The sequence below is a fragment of the Schistocerca gregaria genome, chromosome 1 (genome assembly GCF_023897955.1).
Source record: "Schistocerca gregaria isolate iqSchGreg1 chromosome 1, iqSchGreg1.2, whole genome shotgun sequence".
NCBI lineage: Eukaryota > Metazoa > Arthropoda > Insecta > Orthoptera > Acrididae > Schistocerca > Schistocerca gregaria.
In genome coordinates this window covers 1,106,586,524-1,106,605,731 of record NC_064920.1, presented here as the reverse complement: position 1 = coordinate 1,106,605,731, position 19,208 = coordinate 1,106,586,524, and the positions used below count along the sequence as shown (strand labels likewise).

At 42.1% G+C, this 19,208-nt stretch overlaps 1 protein-coding gene across 7 annotated transcripts in view; it reads left to right on the top strand.

The window, feature by feature from the left end:
- Positions 1–19,208, top strand: part of LOC126283006 (uncharacterized) — a 378,588-nt gene that overhangs the window by 233,407 nt on the left and 125,973 nt on the right. For all 7 annotated transcript variants that reach the window (XM_049982244.1, XM_049982237.1, XM_049982240.1 and 4 more), the window contains 2 exons: positions 849–1,003; positions 16,591–16,713. In XM_049982244.1, coding sequence (XP_049838201.1) covers positions 849–1,003; positions 16,591–16,713 — 278 coding nt within the window. The remainder of the gene's footprint in view (positions 1–848; positions 1,004–16,590; positions 16,714–19,208) is intronic.

The following is a 19,208-nucleotide window of genomic DNA, read 5'->3' as shown; positions in this document are numbered from 1 at the left end:
CTCCTTATCACGACCCAATCACCACTCCCATCATGCACTGGTGCTGCTGCTCGCAGTGTCGTTTCAGCTCTCTGAGACTGCAGATGTGTGTGCAAGTTGCGCTTGCATGTGTGTGTGTGTGTGTGTGTGTGTGTGTGTGTGTGTGTGTGTGTGTGTGTGTGTCTACTGCTGACAAAGGCTTTAATGGCCGAAAGCTATGATTGTGTGAATCTTTTTATTGTGCCTATCGCGGCTCAGCACCTCCGCTTTATGGTGAGTAGCAACTTTCCTTCTCTCATATTGTTAATCAGAAGTAGGGTTTACGTAATGATCCAGCCATTACGTTTTAGGTTTCCTTGTTTTTTCTTAGGCTACTTCTCCATTGGATTTGACATGAAGCTCAACTCTGAATTGCTTACCTTCTTTTTCTGCTTAAAACGTATTTTTTTTACTACCATCTGATACTAGGTATAACTGATTAATCTAAATCAAAGGTAGCTGAAACATGAAAATAAGCAGAACACGATGGGTACGATTTTGAGCAGATTTCATACCTCAGTAGGCCTTTCACCAATGAACAATATGTCGATGGGAATGACATCCAGTTACTGCAAATAGTACTTGCAGATTCTAGGGTGAGTAGACACTAGTCATGTACATAGCTCAAGAATAGGAGTAATGTTATAAGAGTATTTGTGAGTCTTAAGAATGGAGACTTCCTGCTTGAAGCAAATAAAGCATACCTATTAACTGTGTGATATCATTTTTTGTGTTTTCTTCTGATTTTTCTTTCATTGTTCCCATAATATGTTGGAAAATACAAAACTGAAAATATATTTGAGATATGTTTTCAATTTTAATTCTTACAGGTGAGGTCTTCCACCAGCTATTTGAAGAAAAGCTTTTATATCATTGGCGGAGGTTTGTTCTGAAGGGAGACTTGCGACAGGCCAAATTAGCTCTGCAGTGCATATTGAAACATGCTGTAGTTGCTGAGGATAATGTTCCTAAATTAGTGCTTGGAGCAAGTATCACAGTGTCTAAAATTATTTGTTTTTTAAATGTCTTTTGTACTTAATTGTGAGAAAAAGTTAATAACTAAATTTATTTACAGAATATTGTTAATGAAATATTATTTAGTTGTTCCAATCCAGAGTATGAGGAGATGAGTATATACTGCCATCGTAGTTTTTTTGACAGGTGACCCTGTTGAGAAATGTCGTTAGAAACATCTGACATACAGTTTCTTTCTACAACAGAATCCTAATTGCACCAAATTAGTAAGTAATGAAACTTTCATTTTGTACCTTTTTGCTTTTTAGTGCACAACGCCAGTGACACTAGATTGAAATCAGATGCAGCCTTTTCAAAAATGTTAAACTCCTTCTCAGTGCCCTTTCCATTGCTCCAGCAGCCTTCCACAAACAGCTGCTAGAATAGAGGCAGACCCCATTGCTAACCCAGTAGAGAATTTGATATGCATTGCATCAGCTCCAGTGCCTTTGTCTCATTAAGCAAGCAAGGTGTTTTTGAGGCTGGGCATGTATGTGGAAACATCAGAGTTTACTCCCCTGCCTAGACAACTATGTTTCTATTCTTCCTGTATTTTTCACCTGTTAAATGGAAGGTTGATGCATTCAACACTAACAGAGCATTCTCCCTGTTTACATTTGTGTATGTTAGTACTCTGTCCTATTACATTGCTGTAAAAGGGCTGCTAATCTCAACCCCTCCTTTCTTGTCTCTGTTCACTGATGCTAAATTACTCACATTCCATAATGGCTTCTGAGTGTGATACACAGGTATATTTTGTCCACACAATGATCTTATTTAAGAGCAAATAGTGTTCAATGCAAATATATTTTGTTTTGTATACTTTCAGTAGCGTCTATTCTTGTTAGACAAGTAAGTATTTAGCATTGCTGTTGTGCATTCTTGTGAAAGCAAATCGCTACTTGAAAACCTGATAGCTGCAATGTAGGCCTAAATGTTCTGTGATATAAACATCAAAAATTATGTTTGAATTTCTTTAATTATATAAATAACACTCTTTGTATTATTTAATAGTTGGATACATGTGAACTTGGCCTAATTTTTTGCAAGCTATAAACATTCAAAAGCTTAAACAAATGATCTTGCTAATACGAATTCTCTTAAACAAATCAACTATTAATTCATTCTTGTCATTATTTTCATAAGTCAGTACAGAAACAGTGTCAACAACACAAAACACTTAAGTGTCGCTTCTGTTTACAGACAACCCAACTCGTGTCCTTATCAAACTTAATACAGTCCTTAAAAATAACATAATTCTCCTTTTGAAAGTAACCATGACTGAGGAATGTGGGAGCTGTTATGGGTAGCGGTGCAGTGTTTTTCTTGTTGGTTTAAAGTTCTCTGTTGCTGCTTGTTCACACCTTGTAGTTGAAGCTGAGTCAGAACACTTTATGAGATCTGTCACACGATGTAACATCTGACATAGTGCCCATTTCTTGTGATTCGGTCGCCATAGTTGATTTCTCTTGAAATATAGGTCGTTCTAATCTGTGCCTCTGAAATCCCGTGTGTAGCTGAGAAAAGGCTCAACTTTTTCATGTTCTGCAGCATTGGAGCAAAAGAAGATACTTCTACTCCTAACATGAAAAAGCATGTCCACTACTTTCCTTTTACAAACATATATTTCCTTGAATGGATGTACAGATCATTAGAGTTGCTTGTAAATTTCAGCAGAACATGACTTTGCACTTGAGATATGCCTCAAGGCTCAACATAAGACAACCAAGATTGCAGTATATTTTATTTGTTACAAAACCATCTTGTCTTTTGTTTTCATTCTTGAAGAGTGTGGTTGCTCTTTGATGGTCAGGCCACCGCCAAGCCACGATGACACAGCAGGTGAATCTGTTTATTTGTTGTCGTACTTTGCCGTTTTCTTGTATTCCGCACCTCACATTTAATGTCTGCACATACGAAACAAAACATCCATGCTCAGTACATGTGCCACGAATTACTCCCTACTTAATATTTTCTGTCGCAATCATCTTTCCTTGTACTACACAAGGAGTGTGAAATGCCGTTTGCCTAAATGGCATGTAACACTTCATATTCCCTCACCTAAAGGAAAAAAATTGAATTCTCATTAACATACAACTATAAAGAACATAATTACTTAAAATCACTGGATATGATTTCCTTTTTTAAAGAGGATTAAAACTTCATTTTTGATAACAAGCCTTTTCAATTTTGTTGTTTCATTTCAGGTAAATTGCGCTAAACAGAATTAATCTACATTGTGTATCTCCATCTTATTTACTTCACGTCCTGTGTGGTGGAAGAAATTTGTCCTGTAATGACCAATCCTTCTATATAGCAAGATATCACTTTAATAAATATGTATCTATTGAGTCAGCTTACTTGTGGTTTTTTATATTTAGTTATCTAATGATGCATTAACTTCCAGTCAGTATACTCTAGAGTTTCTTGTTTACTTCTTGTTTATGTTCATAGTTAGTTACCTTTTACTCTTTGTCGCAGCATTATTACCTAAGGAATTGTTTGTCGGGTATATGCCTACTTTTGGTCTCTGGTTTCAAATCTCAGTACAGGCTCTAGTCAATAAGTGTGGAACATTCCTGCTCCAACCATTCTTGTCTCTACTGTAAAATTTATTCGGTTAAACAATTAGTTTGGAGAAAACTTTCATATCCTGACCATCAATCACTATTCAGCTTTGTACTTCTGTGTTTACTGCATTTGCACACCTTCTAAGGGCAGTCACTCTGTCAAACCTCCGTACCATCATAGACATGAGTGTACCCTTACTTCTCTTTAAAAAGATTAGTTACAAGTCTTCCTATTGTGTTGGCAGAAGAGCCAACACCGTGTACTAGAGGAGGCCGAAATGCACATATTTTAGCTCACGCAGGCTGGTGTGAGGGGGGAAGGACTAAGCTGACATGAGCTCTGGAACATGACAGTGAATTAGAATTGAGAAAGCAGACATAATTAGTTTGATACTTAACTTTAATCCATTAATGATGAACGTCGCTCTTGACGGTACATGATTCACAACATTATCTGTTCAGAAAAGTAACTGAATATGGCGCCTTGTTAGGTCGTAGCAAATGACGTTGCTGAAGGCTGTGCTAAACTGTAGTCTCGGCAGATGAGAGCCTATGTAGACAGTGAACCATCGCTAGCAAAGTCGGCTGTACAACTGGGGCGAGTACTAGGAAGTCTCTCTAGGCTAGACCTGCCGTGTGGCGGCACTTGGTCTGCAATCACTGATAGTGGCGACACGTGGGTCCGACGTATACTAACGGACCACAGCCAATTTAAAGGCTACCACCTAGCAAGTGTGGTATCTGGCAGTGACACCACACTTTCCCGCAATGGATTCACCTGACCAAGGCATAGACTATCCCTTCAAAAAAATAGGTCTGTCTAACCTTACCTCTCTCCTACTTACATAAAATGGCATAGGTCAATCCTCCCATGGATGCACCTGACCCAGGTATAGGCCATTTCTCCTATGGATCTGCCTACCCTTTTCTTCTCCTACACCTCATCTGCTATATGGGTCTGCCCTATCTTAACTTCATCAATAAGCACAGTTACTAGCCCCATTTTCTTATCTTTTCTCACTCCAAATGCTAAATTTCTTCTATAATTGCTTTCTGATAACATTATCTGATTGCTGCCGATCTAAATATCTTAACTCCTCTCTTCTAACTTTTTTTAAAGCTCTTGTTTATACCTTGTATAACATCACTAAGTCCTCCCTGCGGGTCTGGGGGTTAAAATAGGCCCGATGAATTCCTGCTTGTCGTAAGAGGCAACTAAAAGGAGTCTCACATGTTTCAGCCTTTACGGTACACTGTCGGGTTTGTTCTCCATCTTTCTAAATTTTTCGGAAGAGGGAGCCAATTGGGAAAGGGCGCCTTACATGGTGCATTGTGTCCATCGTGCATTGAGATCTTTAGCCCACTTTCTCTTCGTTGCATTGCAGTTTCACTCATTCTCCATCTCTTGGGTGAGGACACCTTCCTGGGTGTGTTTTGCACCATGCACTATGCAGTGTCGCTTTCTGAGCTGACGATGACCATGGACTTCCTAGCACCTCATATCCAGCACAGTAGCCAGTCCATTGTGGTGGGGCCGCCATTTACCCTGTTGGTTGTAGCTCCCTGACAACACAGGGATCCCTCTGCTGATGCCTGCACCATTAACATCCCATGTATGACATGGAGTAGATGCCCATGTCCCTGGGGCATCGGGACTCGTGGCAATGGCCATCCTGCCAGATGGCCCTTGCTGAGGCTGGGTGGCACCCATGGGGAGGGCCCCTGGTCGGAATGGGTGGCATCAGGCTGGATGACACACCATGAAGTGTAGTATGTCATCTCTTGCTGGTGGTCCGCTGCCAGCAGTCTCTAAGCGCGCAAAGTCTAACGTCAGTGCTAAGAAATATGATCCCAAATTGTCCCCCTCCCTGGCTACACCATGGGAGGAACGCCAGGCCAAGGATGGCAGTGAAGCTTACTCGCTCTGGTACCTCTTATGTAAGAGAGTTGATGGGAAATCTTTCATGACCACGAAGCCTCACTTTTTTGTGGAGCATTTGGAGCACAAGTTTGGGGAGGTGGAGGGCTTGTCTGAAATGCACACTGGATCAGTCTTGATAAAAACAGCATCCTCTGCCCAGTCACAGACATTACTCGCTTGTGACAAGTTGGGGGATGTCTCTTTTACCACCACGCCCCATAAGAGCTTAAATGTGGTTCAGGGTGTTATATTCCACAGGGACCTTCTTTTTCTGTCTGATGACAAGCTGCACACCAGTTTAGATCGGCAATGTGTTCCATTTTGTCCAGCATGTCCATCAGGGTCTGAGGGATAATTAAGTTGCCACCAGTACCTTCATATTGGCCTTTGAGGGTGACACATTGCCCAAGAAGGCCAGGTGATGATCTACCACTGTGATGTCAAGCCATATATCCCTCCCCCACTGTGGTGCTTCAAGTGCTGGAAGTTCGGACATATGTCTTCCTGCTGTACTTCCAGCATCGCATGTCGAGATTGTGGACGTCCATCACATCCCAATTCTCCAAGTGCCCTGCCTCCCGTCTGTGTCAACTGCAGAGAGCATCATTCACCTTGCTCACCAGACTGCAGGATTTTACAGAAAGAGAGGAAAATCATGGAATATAAGACCCTGGACCGACTGACCTACAATGAAGCTAAGAGGAAATTTGAGCACCTACATCCTTTGGCTATGACCACCTCTTATGCCACTGCTTAGAGAACAGTTGTCACCCCATCAGTTCCTCGCATACCTGTCACCTCTCAGAACCAGAAGGCTACACCTGACCCCTTGATGGTGGGCCGTTTTTCCCTCCCTGTTGCTCCTGCACCGTCTACTTCAGGAGCAACACCTTCCCCCCTCCCTTACCATCAGGTGTATCAGTCCCCACTTCTGCACTGGAGAAGCATAAGTCTTCTTTGGCTCCTCTCGCTACGAAGGGGTCCCTTGGGACACTCCCTTCCCAGATTTCTGCTAGCGGGAAAGATGACGCCCGCCAGTCCCTGAAGAGCCCAAAAGCAGCTGGTCATAGGGCTTCTTGCTCATCCTCAGTCCCGGAGACTGAATCAGTGAAGTCCTCCCAGCCAGTGAAACCCAAGGATCAGTGAGAGAAATCCAATAAGAAGGTCCCCAAGATCAAGGGAATTGCAGTGGCACACACACCACCGCTACTTACAAGCTTTGCATCTGCGAATGAGGTGGTGATTCTGTCATCTGCTGAGGACCTAGATCCTACCAGACCCTCAAGACACAATGGATATAGACTGCTCAGGCAAAAAGTCGATGGCAGCAGGTGACTCTGAGGTGTAAACTGCCTCATTGAATGTTCCATGGCTTCCTAGTCTCACATTGACGTCATCCTCCAGTGGAATTGTGGCGATTTTTTTCCACCGCCTGACTGAACTATGGCAACTGTTAAGCTTTACACCTGCTTTCTGCATTGCCCTCCAGAAAATCTGGTTCCCAGCAATGCGGACCCCAGCCCTCCGTGGCTATAAGTGATACTACAGGAATCGAAGCGACTACAATCGAGTGTCAGGTGGAGTTTTTCGTTTATGTCCTAAGCTCAGTCTGTAATAAACCTGTGCCCCTTCAAACCCCTCTTGAAGCTGTGGCTGTCAGGATAAGGGCGACACAGGAAATAACTGTCTGCAATGTATATCTTCCTCTAGATGGTGCAATACCCCTGAATGTATTAGCTGCACTGATTGATCAACTCCCTAAACCTTTCCTACTTTTGAGAGATTTTAATGCTCATAATCCCTTGTGGGGTGACATCGTGCCTACTTTCTGAGGCAAAGATATCGAAACTTTAGTGTCTCAGTTTTACCTCTGCCTTTTAAACACTGGGGCCACCACACATTCCAGTGTGGCTCATAGTAGTTACTCAGCCATTGATTTATCAATTTGCAGCCCAGGGCTTCTCCCATCTGTCTACTGGAGAGCACATGACAACCTGTGTTGTAGTGACCACTTCCCCATCTCCCTGTCACTGCCCCGGCATCAGGCACACGGACGCTTGCCCAAATGGACTTTAAACAAGGTGGACTGGGAAACTTTCATGTCTGCTGTCACTGCTGAATCTCCCCCACACGGTAACATCTATGTTATAGTTGAGCAGGTGACTACAACAATCGTTTCTGTGGCAGAAAATACGATCCTTTGCTCTTCAGGGTGCCCTCGGCCAAAGGCAATCCCTTGGTGGTCGCTGGAAGTTGCTGATGCAATTAAGTAGCATCGGCCAGCTCTGCTGCAGCATAAGCGGCACCCTTCCCTGGAGCACCTTATAGCCTTTAAACAGCTCTGTGTCCGTGTTTGCCAGCTTTTCCAATGAAGGAAGCAGGAGTGTTGGGAAAGATTTGTCTTGATCATTGGATGCCACACATCACCTTCCCAAGCCTGGCCAAAGATGAAACATGTTTTTGGGTGCCAGACCCAACAGATGTTCCCGGTGTTAACATAAATGTCGCGTTAACTACCCCATTGCCGAGCACTTTGCTGAGTATTACGCTCGATCCTGTGTGTCGGACAGTTACCCCCAGCCTTTCGCACTCTCAAACGGCGGCTGGAAGTGAAAGTTCTCTCTTTCACTACATGCCACAATGAATCCTATAACACCCCATTTACAGAGTGGAAACTCCTCAGTGCCCTTGCACATAGCCCTGACACAGCTCCTTGGCCAGATTGGATCCACACTCAATGATGAAACATCTCTCATTTGACTATAACCGACATCTCCTCATCATCTTCAACCAGGTGTGGTGCGATGGCATCTTTCCATCACAGTGGCAGGAGAGCACCATTATTCTGGTGCTCAAACGTGGTAAAAACCCACTTGATGTGGATAGCTATCGGCCCATCAGCCTCACCAACATTCTTTGTAAGCTGTTGAAACGTATGGTGTGTCAGTGGTTGGGTTGGTCCCTGGAGTCACGTTGCCTACTGGCTCCATGTCAGTGCGGCTTCTAGCAGGGTCATTTACCACTGATAATCTTGTGTCACTCGAGTCTCTCATCAAAATAGCCTTTTCCGGATGCCAACACCTGGTTGCTGCCTTTTTTTATTTACAGAAAACATATGACACGAGCTGGCTATATCATATCCTTGCCACAATTATATCCTTGCCACAATATGTGAATGGGCTATCCAAGGTCCACTCCCGATTTTTATCCAAAATTTCCTGTCGCTTTGTAATTTCTGTGTTCAAGTTGGTGCCTCCCATAGTTCCCCCCACATGAAGGAGAATTGGATCCCACAGGGCTCTGTATTGAGTGTATTACTATTTTTAGCGGCCATTAACAGTCTAGCAGCAGCTGTAGGGCCATCTGTCTCACCCTCTCTGTATGCAGACGACTTCTGCATTTTGTACTGCTCCACCACTACTAGTGTTGCTGAGCAGTGACTACAGGGCCATCCACAACGAGCCGTCATGGGCTTTAGCACACGGTTTCCAGTTTTCAGCCACAAAGTCGTGTGTTATGCACTTCTGTCGGTGTCGTACCGTTCAGCCAGGACCAGAACTTTTATTTAATGATGAACCACTCACTGTAGTGGAGGTGTATTGATTCTTAAGATTGGTTTTTGATGTCCGATTGACTTGGCTTCCTCACCTTTGTCAGCTTAAGCAGAAGTGCTGGCAGCACATTCTAACACTCTAGACGACCCGAAGTGATGTGAAGTTGGATTGCAAATTCATACCTCTCCCCCATAGGTTGATTATACTTGGTATGTACAACCGATCTTCTTCCCTTGATTTCTGGCTACATCGATCTCCAAAAACTTCTTCTCTGAAGAATACTGCTGGTTAACATGAATTTATAAGACTCTCTCTCTACTTTTGAAATAATTTAGTACTGGAAGAATACTTTTAGTTCAGTCTTGGTATATTTCAACTTCCATAAATAACACATTCACCATTTCTCAGATCAATTTTCGAATGTTCACTAGTCAACCAATTTGTCTCACGCTAGGCTTGATTAGAAGGCATTTACAATATAGTTGGCTTAATAACCACCAGCAGTTACGAACATGTCCTACTTCTCTCAAGTCCAGTACATGAATTACTTAAAAGTCTATAATCAGTTATTCATTTTTTCTTTAACAATAATCACGGTCTCTAAAACAGCAAAGAATGCTACATAATTACTTCTTGTTCTTCCAATACAGCTTCCATGGCGCAAGCGGCAAACATTTGTCAATGCCGTTCGACTGTCATGTCTACCTTGTTCTCATGACACCTTTCCAGCCTGCACACACAAACATGGGTCGTGGAGTATGTACGTTCTCTCACAATTATTTTTAAAATATTGTGTTTTTGAGATGGTATAAGGGCAAGTGGTTCTAGGATTTACGCAGAAATTCTAGAATCACTACATATCTCCTCCCTCAGATCGAACATGTGATATTTTATACGTACTCATTATGTACATTAGTATTACATATAATAACAATTCATAATTCCAAAGTGTACATTCCACATTTCTATTATTAACCATGCATAACCCTTTTATTTTCTATTTAGCTTTTCTTTTTTTAATTTTACTTTGATTATTAAATGGGAGTATTTCACTCAATGTTTGAGCCAATTCTTTTTATATCTAGGCATCGTGAGGACTAACCTTAGGTTTCCAATCATAAACTTCAGGAGTTCATGATACTTGAGTATCTTATTCTTTATTCTAATCCTTTGTACTGCTTCTTTAGTATGTAATAACCTCATTATTTATAGACTGTTTGTAGTCTGGATGAACTCTGGGCATATGAAAGTGTTCTTTCCGACACTCATAACACATAATAGTGCTAGTGGTATATAGAGTTCAAACTTACCAGTATAATTCCTACAAAAATGTGTGACTTCTGTCACAATAGTGTCTCTTTCCCCTTGGATCAGTACCTATATCTTACATGTGGGTTGACCCTATCAGTGAACTTCCTCCTTAGTTCTGGTATGTCCACTCCTTTATAACAAATCCCTATTTTTCAGGCCACAGGTCGTCCTATCTCTATGCAGGTACGCCTGCCCTACATCCTTAGCAAATGCCGGCTACGTCCCGCTTATCCTTTATGAGTAGGCCTCATGGTTAATTGCTCTAGTATACGTCTTTATGTACACTATAATTAAATATTTCCTGGTAAAAATACAAATCTATTTGATACTTACCATTTACTTCTTAATACTTCATCTAATATCCTAGTTCCTCCTTTACTCTTCAACTTCTACACTCATAATAGACACTATGTTTACCTATATTTCAACACTTAGTAGAGGCTGTGTCTACCTATATTGTTCAAGTTCCACTATCCTACTACTCATCAATTTACCAGAGTATTTGCTAGCTTGACCTTTCTTAAATAAGCATCACAATTAACTCCAATATGGCTTGCGTTCTCCTTCATTACTCAGGCTTTCTTCTTATATACTCGACGTGGAATCCTTCTAGTTTTATGGGTGATCAAAAAGTTAGTATAAATTTGGAAACTTAATAAACCACGGAATAGTGTAGATAGAGAGGTAAAAATTGACACATATGCTTGGAATGACATGGGGTTTTATTAGGGGAGGGGGGGTGGAACAAAGTTCACAAAATGTCCAACAGATGACGCTGGACAGAAAAACGTCAGTGACTGCGCATGACAAACGTGTATAAATGGAGCTGTAATGAGAGAGAGAATCAGATGCGCGAGCAGTCGCAGCATGTTGATGTTACCTGAAAAGGCGCTTTTAGTGAAGCTGTATTATCAAAATGAGGAATGTGCTAGTTCAGCGTTACGATTCTATCACCATAGCAAGGGGATTCGAATGGGTAAAGGTCCGTTCACAAATGCAGCTGCGGCAAGAATGATTTCTAAGTTCGAAGCCACGGTTGTTTAGACGATAGACCCCGTAGTGGCCAACGAGCACAAGGCATACCGTATTTACTCGAATCTAAGCCGCACTTTTTTCCAGTTTTTGTAATCCAAAAAACCGCCTGCAGCTTAGAATCGAGTGCAAAGCAAGCGGAAGTTCTGAAAAGTGTTGGTATGTGACGCCACAACTAACTTATGCGGTCGAATATACGTAGCGCTACACAGGCATGCTTTGTAGGCACAAAGATACAGGCGCCAAAACCTCTGCGTCAGTAAATAAATTAAAAAAAAAAAAGGTGGTGGACGAGCTTTTATTCTCCGCCCTGAGTTTCGACCACTGCATTTTCATACATTATCCAATGAAGTAAATACAAATTCCGTGTTGTTCATCTTCGAATGTAGCAGAATTTCAATTTACTACGAAAATCCGACAGGCAAGACTTGCATGTTTGTCAATATGGCCAAGTCTACGTTCTGAATTTTTTCCTACCTGTGAGAAGAGATGGTTGCTAATAGGAACCTGACGAAATGTGAATCACCTGCAGTATTCTCTTCTCCATAAGAAAGAATACGAAAATAAACATTTTGCCATGTATTCTTTCGTGTTTGCTACTATCTCATTTAAACCCGTTTGCCTAATGAACTACGAAACTATAGAGTGAGACAACAGCAAATGCGGAAGAATATACATATCGTGTCATGTTTATATTCGTATTATTTTTATACCTAATAGTGATACAGTCAGAAATGAAGCACGACAACTGACGAGAATTTTAAATCTAAGATGACTCTAATTTCTGTGCACAATTTGATGTACTAAAGAAGCAGCTGCAAAGGTTTTCAAACAGAGAAAAATGTTCGCCTAGCTCTCGTTCAGAACATCTTCTATCATACCCAGTCTATTATTTGGTTCGGGTTCCCGGGTTCGATTCCCGGCGGGGTCAGGGATTTTCTCTGCCTCGTGATGGCTGGGTGTTGTGTGTTGTCCTTAGGTTAGTTAGGTTTAAGTAGTTCTAAGTTCTAGGGGACTGATGACCATAGATGTTAAGTCCCATAGTGCACAGAGCCATTTTTTTAATTATTTGGTTCTTGTTAATCATTATCAAAGAAAGCAGCAGTGTAAGTAAGAACAGATAGCAGTCTCTTGCCATTGTTTCGCTAATTAGACGATTCCTTTCTTTTTTTATATATTGTAAGCGTCGGTAGCTTGCACAGAAGCAAGCCGTGCCGCGAGCGGCTACAGGCCGTAAACACGCACTATCAGAATGCGACAAACAATGCATGACACAGTACAGTAATGCATTTTCAGCTTAGAGTGACATGAACATATAACAAAGAAAACAGCACTTATCAGATCAAAGCAAAATAAGCAATTGTTTCAAACCAGATGAAGCACGTGAAAAAGGAAGGGTACCGTATAAATACGGACGGAGTACCTGGTGCATAGCAATGGCTACCAGGTAAAGCTTAACTGCTAAGGTTACGACTCGAACCAAACTACTGTAGCTGTATCGTCTTTCATTCGACCTAAATTGTGTTTCGTATTAGAATGGACCAACTTTGTTTTGATTTGGAGGGGTATCCTAAAACTTTTCTCTCCCCTTGAATTTCGAGTCTCAAATTTTACTTGCGGCTTAGATTCGGGAATTTTTTTTTTTTCCTTTATTTCAAGTCTCATTTTTCAGGTGCGGCTTAGATTCGAGTGCGGCTTAGATTCGAGTAATACGGTAATGCTGCTGCGACAGTTCAGGAAGAAATGGAGACTGTTGTGGGTTCATCTACGCACGGGGAAGTCAGCGCTCGTGCAGTCGCACGTCACACCGGCATTCCATACACTGCTGTTTGGTTAGCAGTGAGGTGTACCTTCCGATGCTATCCATACAAAATCCATCGGCATCATGAACTGTTACCTGGTGATTTAGTGTAGCAGAGGGCACTTGCGGTGTGGGCGTTTCAAAAGATGGCGGAAGATGACGATTGGTTGAGTAACGTGTTGTGGACCGATGAAGCTCATTTCACACTCCGAGGGTCTGTCAACACCCACAACTGCAGAATTTGGGCTATCGAAAATCCTAGAACTGTCGTGGAAACTCCATTGCACGATGAGAAAGTCACAGTATGGGTTCGATTTACCACATCTACCGTTATCGGGCCTTTTTTCTTCGAGGAAATGCGTGATTCTGGTTTTGTAACTGCTACTATGATGGGTGAGACGTACGCCAATATGTTACAGAATCGCATCATCCCCAGCCTCGCTGATGAACACCTGTTGGAACGTACGACAACATTATTCCTCGACTAACTACAGCTATTTTTGAGGAATGATGGTGGACATATTGAGCATTTCCTGGAAAGAACATCATCTTTGCCTTGTCGTACTTTGTTATGCTTATTATTGCTATTCTGATCAGATGAAGCGCCATCTGTTGGACATTTTTTGAACTTTTGTATTTTTTTGGTTCTAATAAAACCCCATGTCATTCCAAGCAGGTGTGTCAATTTGTACCTCTCTATCTACATTATTCCGTTATTTATTCAGTTTTCAAATTTATACTGACTTTTTGATCACCTGGTATATAACTACAGAAACCAGGAAGAACTTCAGCGATAGAAGTAGATGAATATGGAAAGCGGGAGAAATAGATAGGTACTCAAAAGAGAAGTAAGAAAGGAAAAAAGGGAAATGTTTGCTAAGATCGAAGAAGAGAAAGAAGATAGCCCCAAAGACAGGACACCCATCCCACCCCCTACCCCCCTTCCCCCCTTCCCCAGGAGCCCTATCTTGCTAGTACTTGAGTGAGAAGCTGGAGGATTTACATTGGTAAATCGACTCCTATAGATTGGACATTATCACCTTCACCCTTGAGGTCCCCAAAGTATATCTTAGCAACCCTATGGAAAAGGCAAGATGGTGAAGAATAAGGCACACTTGTTTGCAAGGGTTGTCTGAAGGTGTATTGTGTGTTTAGTGTTAGCCATGGCTTATCTGTTGGTGAAAATCATGCTTTTATCTACACTACCCTTTCCTTTCAAAACTGATACAAACCGTCCCGTCTATATTATATCTGATAAAAGGTATAAAATATTCTATACAAAATAGAAAATTATGCACTATGATAAAATAGTTGTTCTGTTCGTCACATTATATTACTTTATCCATGAACATTATATTCTACTTGTTTCTTTTCATGTCTAGAGATCACTGTTTTATCTGTGGTTCTCTTACGCCAGTCTTTACGTTATGGTCATATCCAGTTTGCTAAATACTAAAATTATGGGATAGTTTAAGAATTCAGTAATAGACTACAACAGAATAGTTTAAGATTTGAAGGGAATTCAGTGCAGGAAAACTATTTTGGAAGAAACACCGAAAATGTCTGCTTGTGTGTGTGTGTGTGTGTGTGTGTGTGTGTGTGTGTGTGTGTGTGTGTGTGTGCGTGCGTGCGTGCGTGTGCGTGCGCGAGTGTATACCTGTCATTTTTTCCCCCTAAGGTAAGTCTTGCCGCTCCCGGGATTGTAATGACTCCTTACCCTCTCCCTTAAAACCCACATCCTTTCGTCTTTCCCTCTCCCTCCCTCTTACCTGATGAAGCAACCATTGGTTGCGAAAGCTTGAATTTTGTATGTGTGTTTGTGTTTGTTTGTGTGTCTATCAACATGCCAACGCTTTTGTTTGGTAAGTTACATCATCTTTGTTTTTAGATATATTTTTCCCACATGGAATGTTTCCCTCTATTATATTCATATCCTTAGTACTTGAAGAATACTTTTAGTTCAGTCTTGGTATATTTCAACTTCCATAAATAACATATTCACCATTTCTCAGATCAATATTCAAATGTTTACAAGTCAGCCGATTCGTCTTGGTTAGACTTGATTAGAAGACATTTACAATGTAGTTGGCTTAATAACCACCAGCAATTATGAACATGTCCTACTTCTCTCAAGTCCAATACATGAATTACTTAAAAGTCTATAATCAATTCTTCATTTTTTTCTTTAACAATAATCACAGTCACTAAAACAGCAAAGAATACTACATAATTACTTCTTGTTCTTCCAATACGTCTTCCATGGTGCAAGCGGCAAACTCTTGTCGATGCCGTTCGACCGTTGCGTCTACCTTGTACTCATGACTCCTTTCCAGCCTGCACACACACAAACTTGTGTCGCGCAGTATATATGTTTCTCACACTTGTTTTTAAAATATCGTGTGTTCGAGGTGGTAGAAGGGCAAGTGGCATCTTAATTAAAGCTCATGCATCAGTCACCACTCCCGTGCCTCCAGTCTTTCTTATATACGATAATGAGAGGACTATCATATTCACTGTTGCTGTTTTATATCACCCCACCCCCCCATGCAACCATTTTATCTATTTCTGAATGTACAGCTTGTTACTTAGATGAATGAACGAAATAAGGTCACACTGCTTTAAGTAAAATATGCAATCTTATTTTATCTTAAACTAAACTAAAAAACAGTGGCCTTTGACTCCCCTGACAGAGGTATATAGTCATAACAGCTCACCATTTCTGTCATCTTTCAATACTTAGACACTGTACCTTCACTTTCGGACATTGTACCTTTACTTTCCGCTATCGGGCAGCAGCTGCAATTTCTCTTGCCAGCACTTTGTTTCTCTGTTGCAAGAAAAATGGCCGCCATTCATAGCAGGAATTAGTTGTAGCAAGGTATAGCAAATAGCTCTCTCACCTGAAGATAGTAGCAGGATAGACCACTGAACTATTGCATCGTTACGGCCATATGATGTGCTGCAGACGTGAAAAGAAGATAATGATTTAATATGACAGGAAATGTTAAGTAGTCAAATTGTTTTTCTGTTGTTGTCTATATGTATTGCAAGACAGTTGCCACTAAATGATACATAGTCTTTTGTCAAACCTATATTGATTACAGAAATTAAAATCATTGTGTGTTCTGAATATCAAACTTTTGCTGTCATATGCACAGGTTTGTGATTTCATACCAAAATAAAGAAATATTTAACTTTGGGTAAGTAGGGAACATTTCTCACCCCCTTTCCCTTTCTACTGCATTCCCCCTCCACCCTCTCTTTCCAAACATTATTATTATTATGTTAATTAATACAGGAGATTAATTTCAGTTTATTTAGAGGAAAAGCATTAATAATCTTTTAAAGCAAATATTTTTGTTCTAATAGGATCTGAAAAAGCAGCTTAGAAGTACTGACAGAAAAAAATGTGTCATAGCCGTGAAGTTGTCGGGTCACTTAACTTCCCTTTGGTGCTCTGAAGAGGCCTCACATCTTATATCATTACTAAAGGTAGTATATTTTTATTACACACACACACACAGACACAGACACTAGTTTTACATCTTTAACTATGTTTTGATTTGCATGTAAATAAGTTTAAGAAGTTTTCAAAGATGTTCGCTTTTTAAAGTGCATCATCACTGGTACTCTCATAAATAATCAAAGTTCTACTGTAAATAATTAAGGATATATCTTCGATGTCATCTGTGAATGTAATATGCATTATCATCTTGCATGGCTGTTTAATAAAAATGTTGAAGGTCAGGGGATAACTGCTCAACCAAACATACGAGGGGTTAGAGGAGCCAAACAAAATGGTGCACTCCTTTGATAAAGTGGAGAAGAGTTGACATCTTGGATATTCGGGAATCCAGCCGGATGTTCGCGTCGTTCTCGCACGATATTTCAACAGCGTGCCTCGCTGTCTTCTTCAGGTACTACCTGAGACTGGTCCTTGGGTCGATCGATTCCAGTATTTATGCCTGGGAGGAGCTGGGCGTTCCCTAATCGGTCCGCGCCGAGTCGGGTGTTCCATCTGTGGTCCGCGCCCGCCAGACTCGGCTTCAACGGACCCCTCCAGTCGCGGATGTTCCGACTGCCGTCGGCGCCGGTTTTGGCTGTCCTCAACGGTTGTGGTTGTCATTTGAGATGTGTCAGACCCGATCTGAGATGTTAGGTACTCTATCTCATGACTGTTACTGCGGTTTCCACTTCTGTTGCGTGCTGGGCGCTCCCTAATCGGTCTGCGCCGCGTCGTGTGTTCCATCTGAGGTCCGCGCCCGCCAGACGCGGCTACATTGTCCCTCTCTGGTGGCCGGTGTTCCCTCCGCCGTCCGCGCCCGGCCTGGCCGTCTTCTGAAGTCGAGTTCACGACCTGGGGTGTGTCAGATCTGGTCTCTAATGTCCAACACCTTGTCTCACGGCTGTTCCCTAGGTCTCCACTTATATTTCTTGCTGAATCCTGGAGTGTCCTGCGTTGAGTTTTCACAAGCTCAAGCGCAGGATTCCAGGCAGTGCTGATTTGGTATCCCGAGTCACGGTTGATTAGATTGTCTGTGACCTTAATCTCAATTGCTTCTTTAATGACACTGTCCCAATATCTTGAGGTCTGTGTCACAATCTTGGTGTCATTGTAATCCATTGAATGACCAAGTTCCAGACAATGCTCTGCTATGGCTGATTTAGTTGCCTGCCTGAGTCTGGTATGTCTCTGGTGTTCTTTACACCTGATGTCCACAGTTCTGGTGGTCTGGCCAATGTATGACATCCCACACTGGCATGGTATGTTGTAAATACCTGGCTCGCGTAGCCCCAGGTCATCTTTTACAGTCCCCAGCATAGCCCCAATTTTTGTGGGTGGGCAAAATATGCTCCTGATGTCATATTTCTGGAGAATCCGGCTGACCTTGGTAGAGATAGGTCCGGCATATGGCAAGTATGCCATCTTCTTTGCCTCTTCTGGTTCTTCTTCTGGATCTTTTGGCCGGTTGGCAGGTTGAAGTGCCTTCTGGATATCTCTAGAGGAGTACCCATTCCTGCTGAACACTGATTGTAAGTGTTCTATTTCTGTGGCCAGACTATCAGGATCTGACAGAGTTTGTGCTCTGTGGACCAGTGTTTTGAGCACTCCATTCTTCTGTGCCGGATGGTGGCAACTGCTGGCTTGGAGGTATAAGTCAGTGTGCGTAGGTTTGCGGTACACACTGTGACCAAATGTGCCATCTCCCTTTCTCTTCACCAGAACATCCAAGAATGGAAGTATTCCATCCTTCTCCATTTCCATTGTGAACTTAATGTTCGGAAGGCAAGAGTTCAGATGTAGCAGGAACTCATCTAACTTCCTTCTACCATGGGGCCAGATGACAAAGGTATCATCCACATACCTAAAAAAGCACTTGGGTTGATATCTGGCTGAAGAGAGTGCTTCCTCTTCAAACCTTTCCATAAATAGGTTGGCCACCACTGGTGATAGAGGGCTACCCATCGCCACCCCTTCTGTTTGTTCATAAAATTGACCCCCATATAGGAAGTACGTCGATGTCAGGACATGCCTGAACAGGTCAAGGAGAGCCCCATCGAACTTCTCTCCAATAAGCTCAAGTGACTCCTTCAGTGGTACACGTGTAAAGAGAGACACCACATCGAAACTAACCATGATGTCTGTGTCTGTGATGTGTTGCTGGCCCAGTCGATGTAGGAAATCCTCTGAGTTCCGGATGTGATGTGCACATTTACCCACATGTGGTGTCAACATCTTCTTCAGGTATTTCGCAGTAGGGTAAGTTGCTGCACCAATATTGCTGACAATAGGTCGCAGTGGAACCCCATCCTTGTGAATCTTGGGGAGTCCATAAAGTCTAGGGGGTGTTGGCGCTTTGGGACGCAGCTTCTTGATGACTTGTTCAGGCAGGCCTGTCTCCTTCAGGCATAAATACTGGACTCGATCGACCCAAGGACCAGTCTCAGGTAGCACCTGAAGAAGACAGCGAGGCACGCTGTTGAAA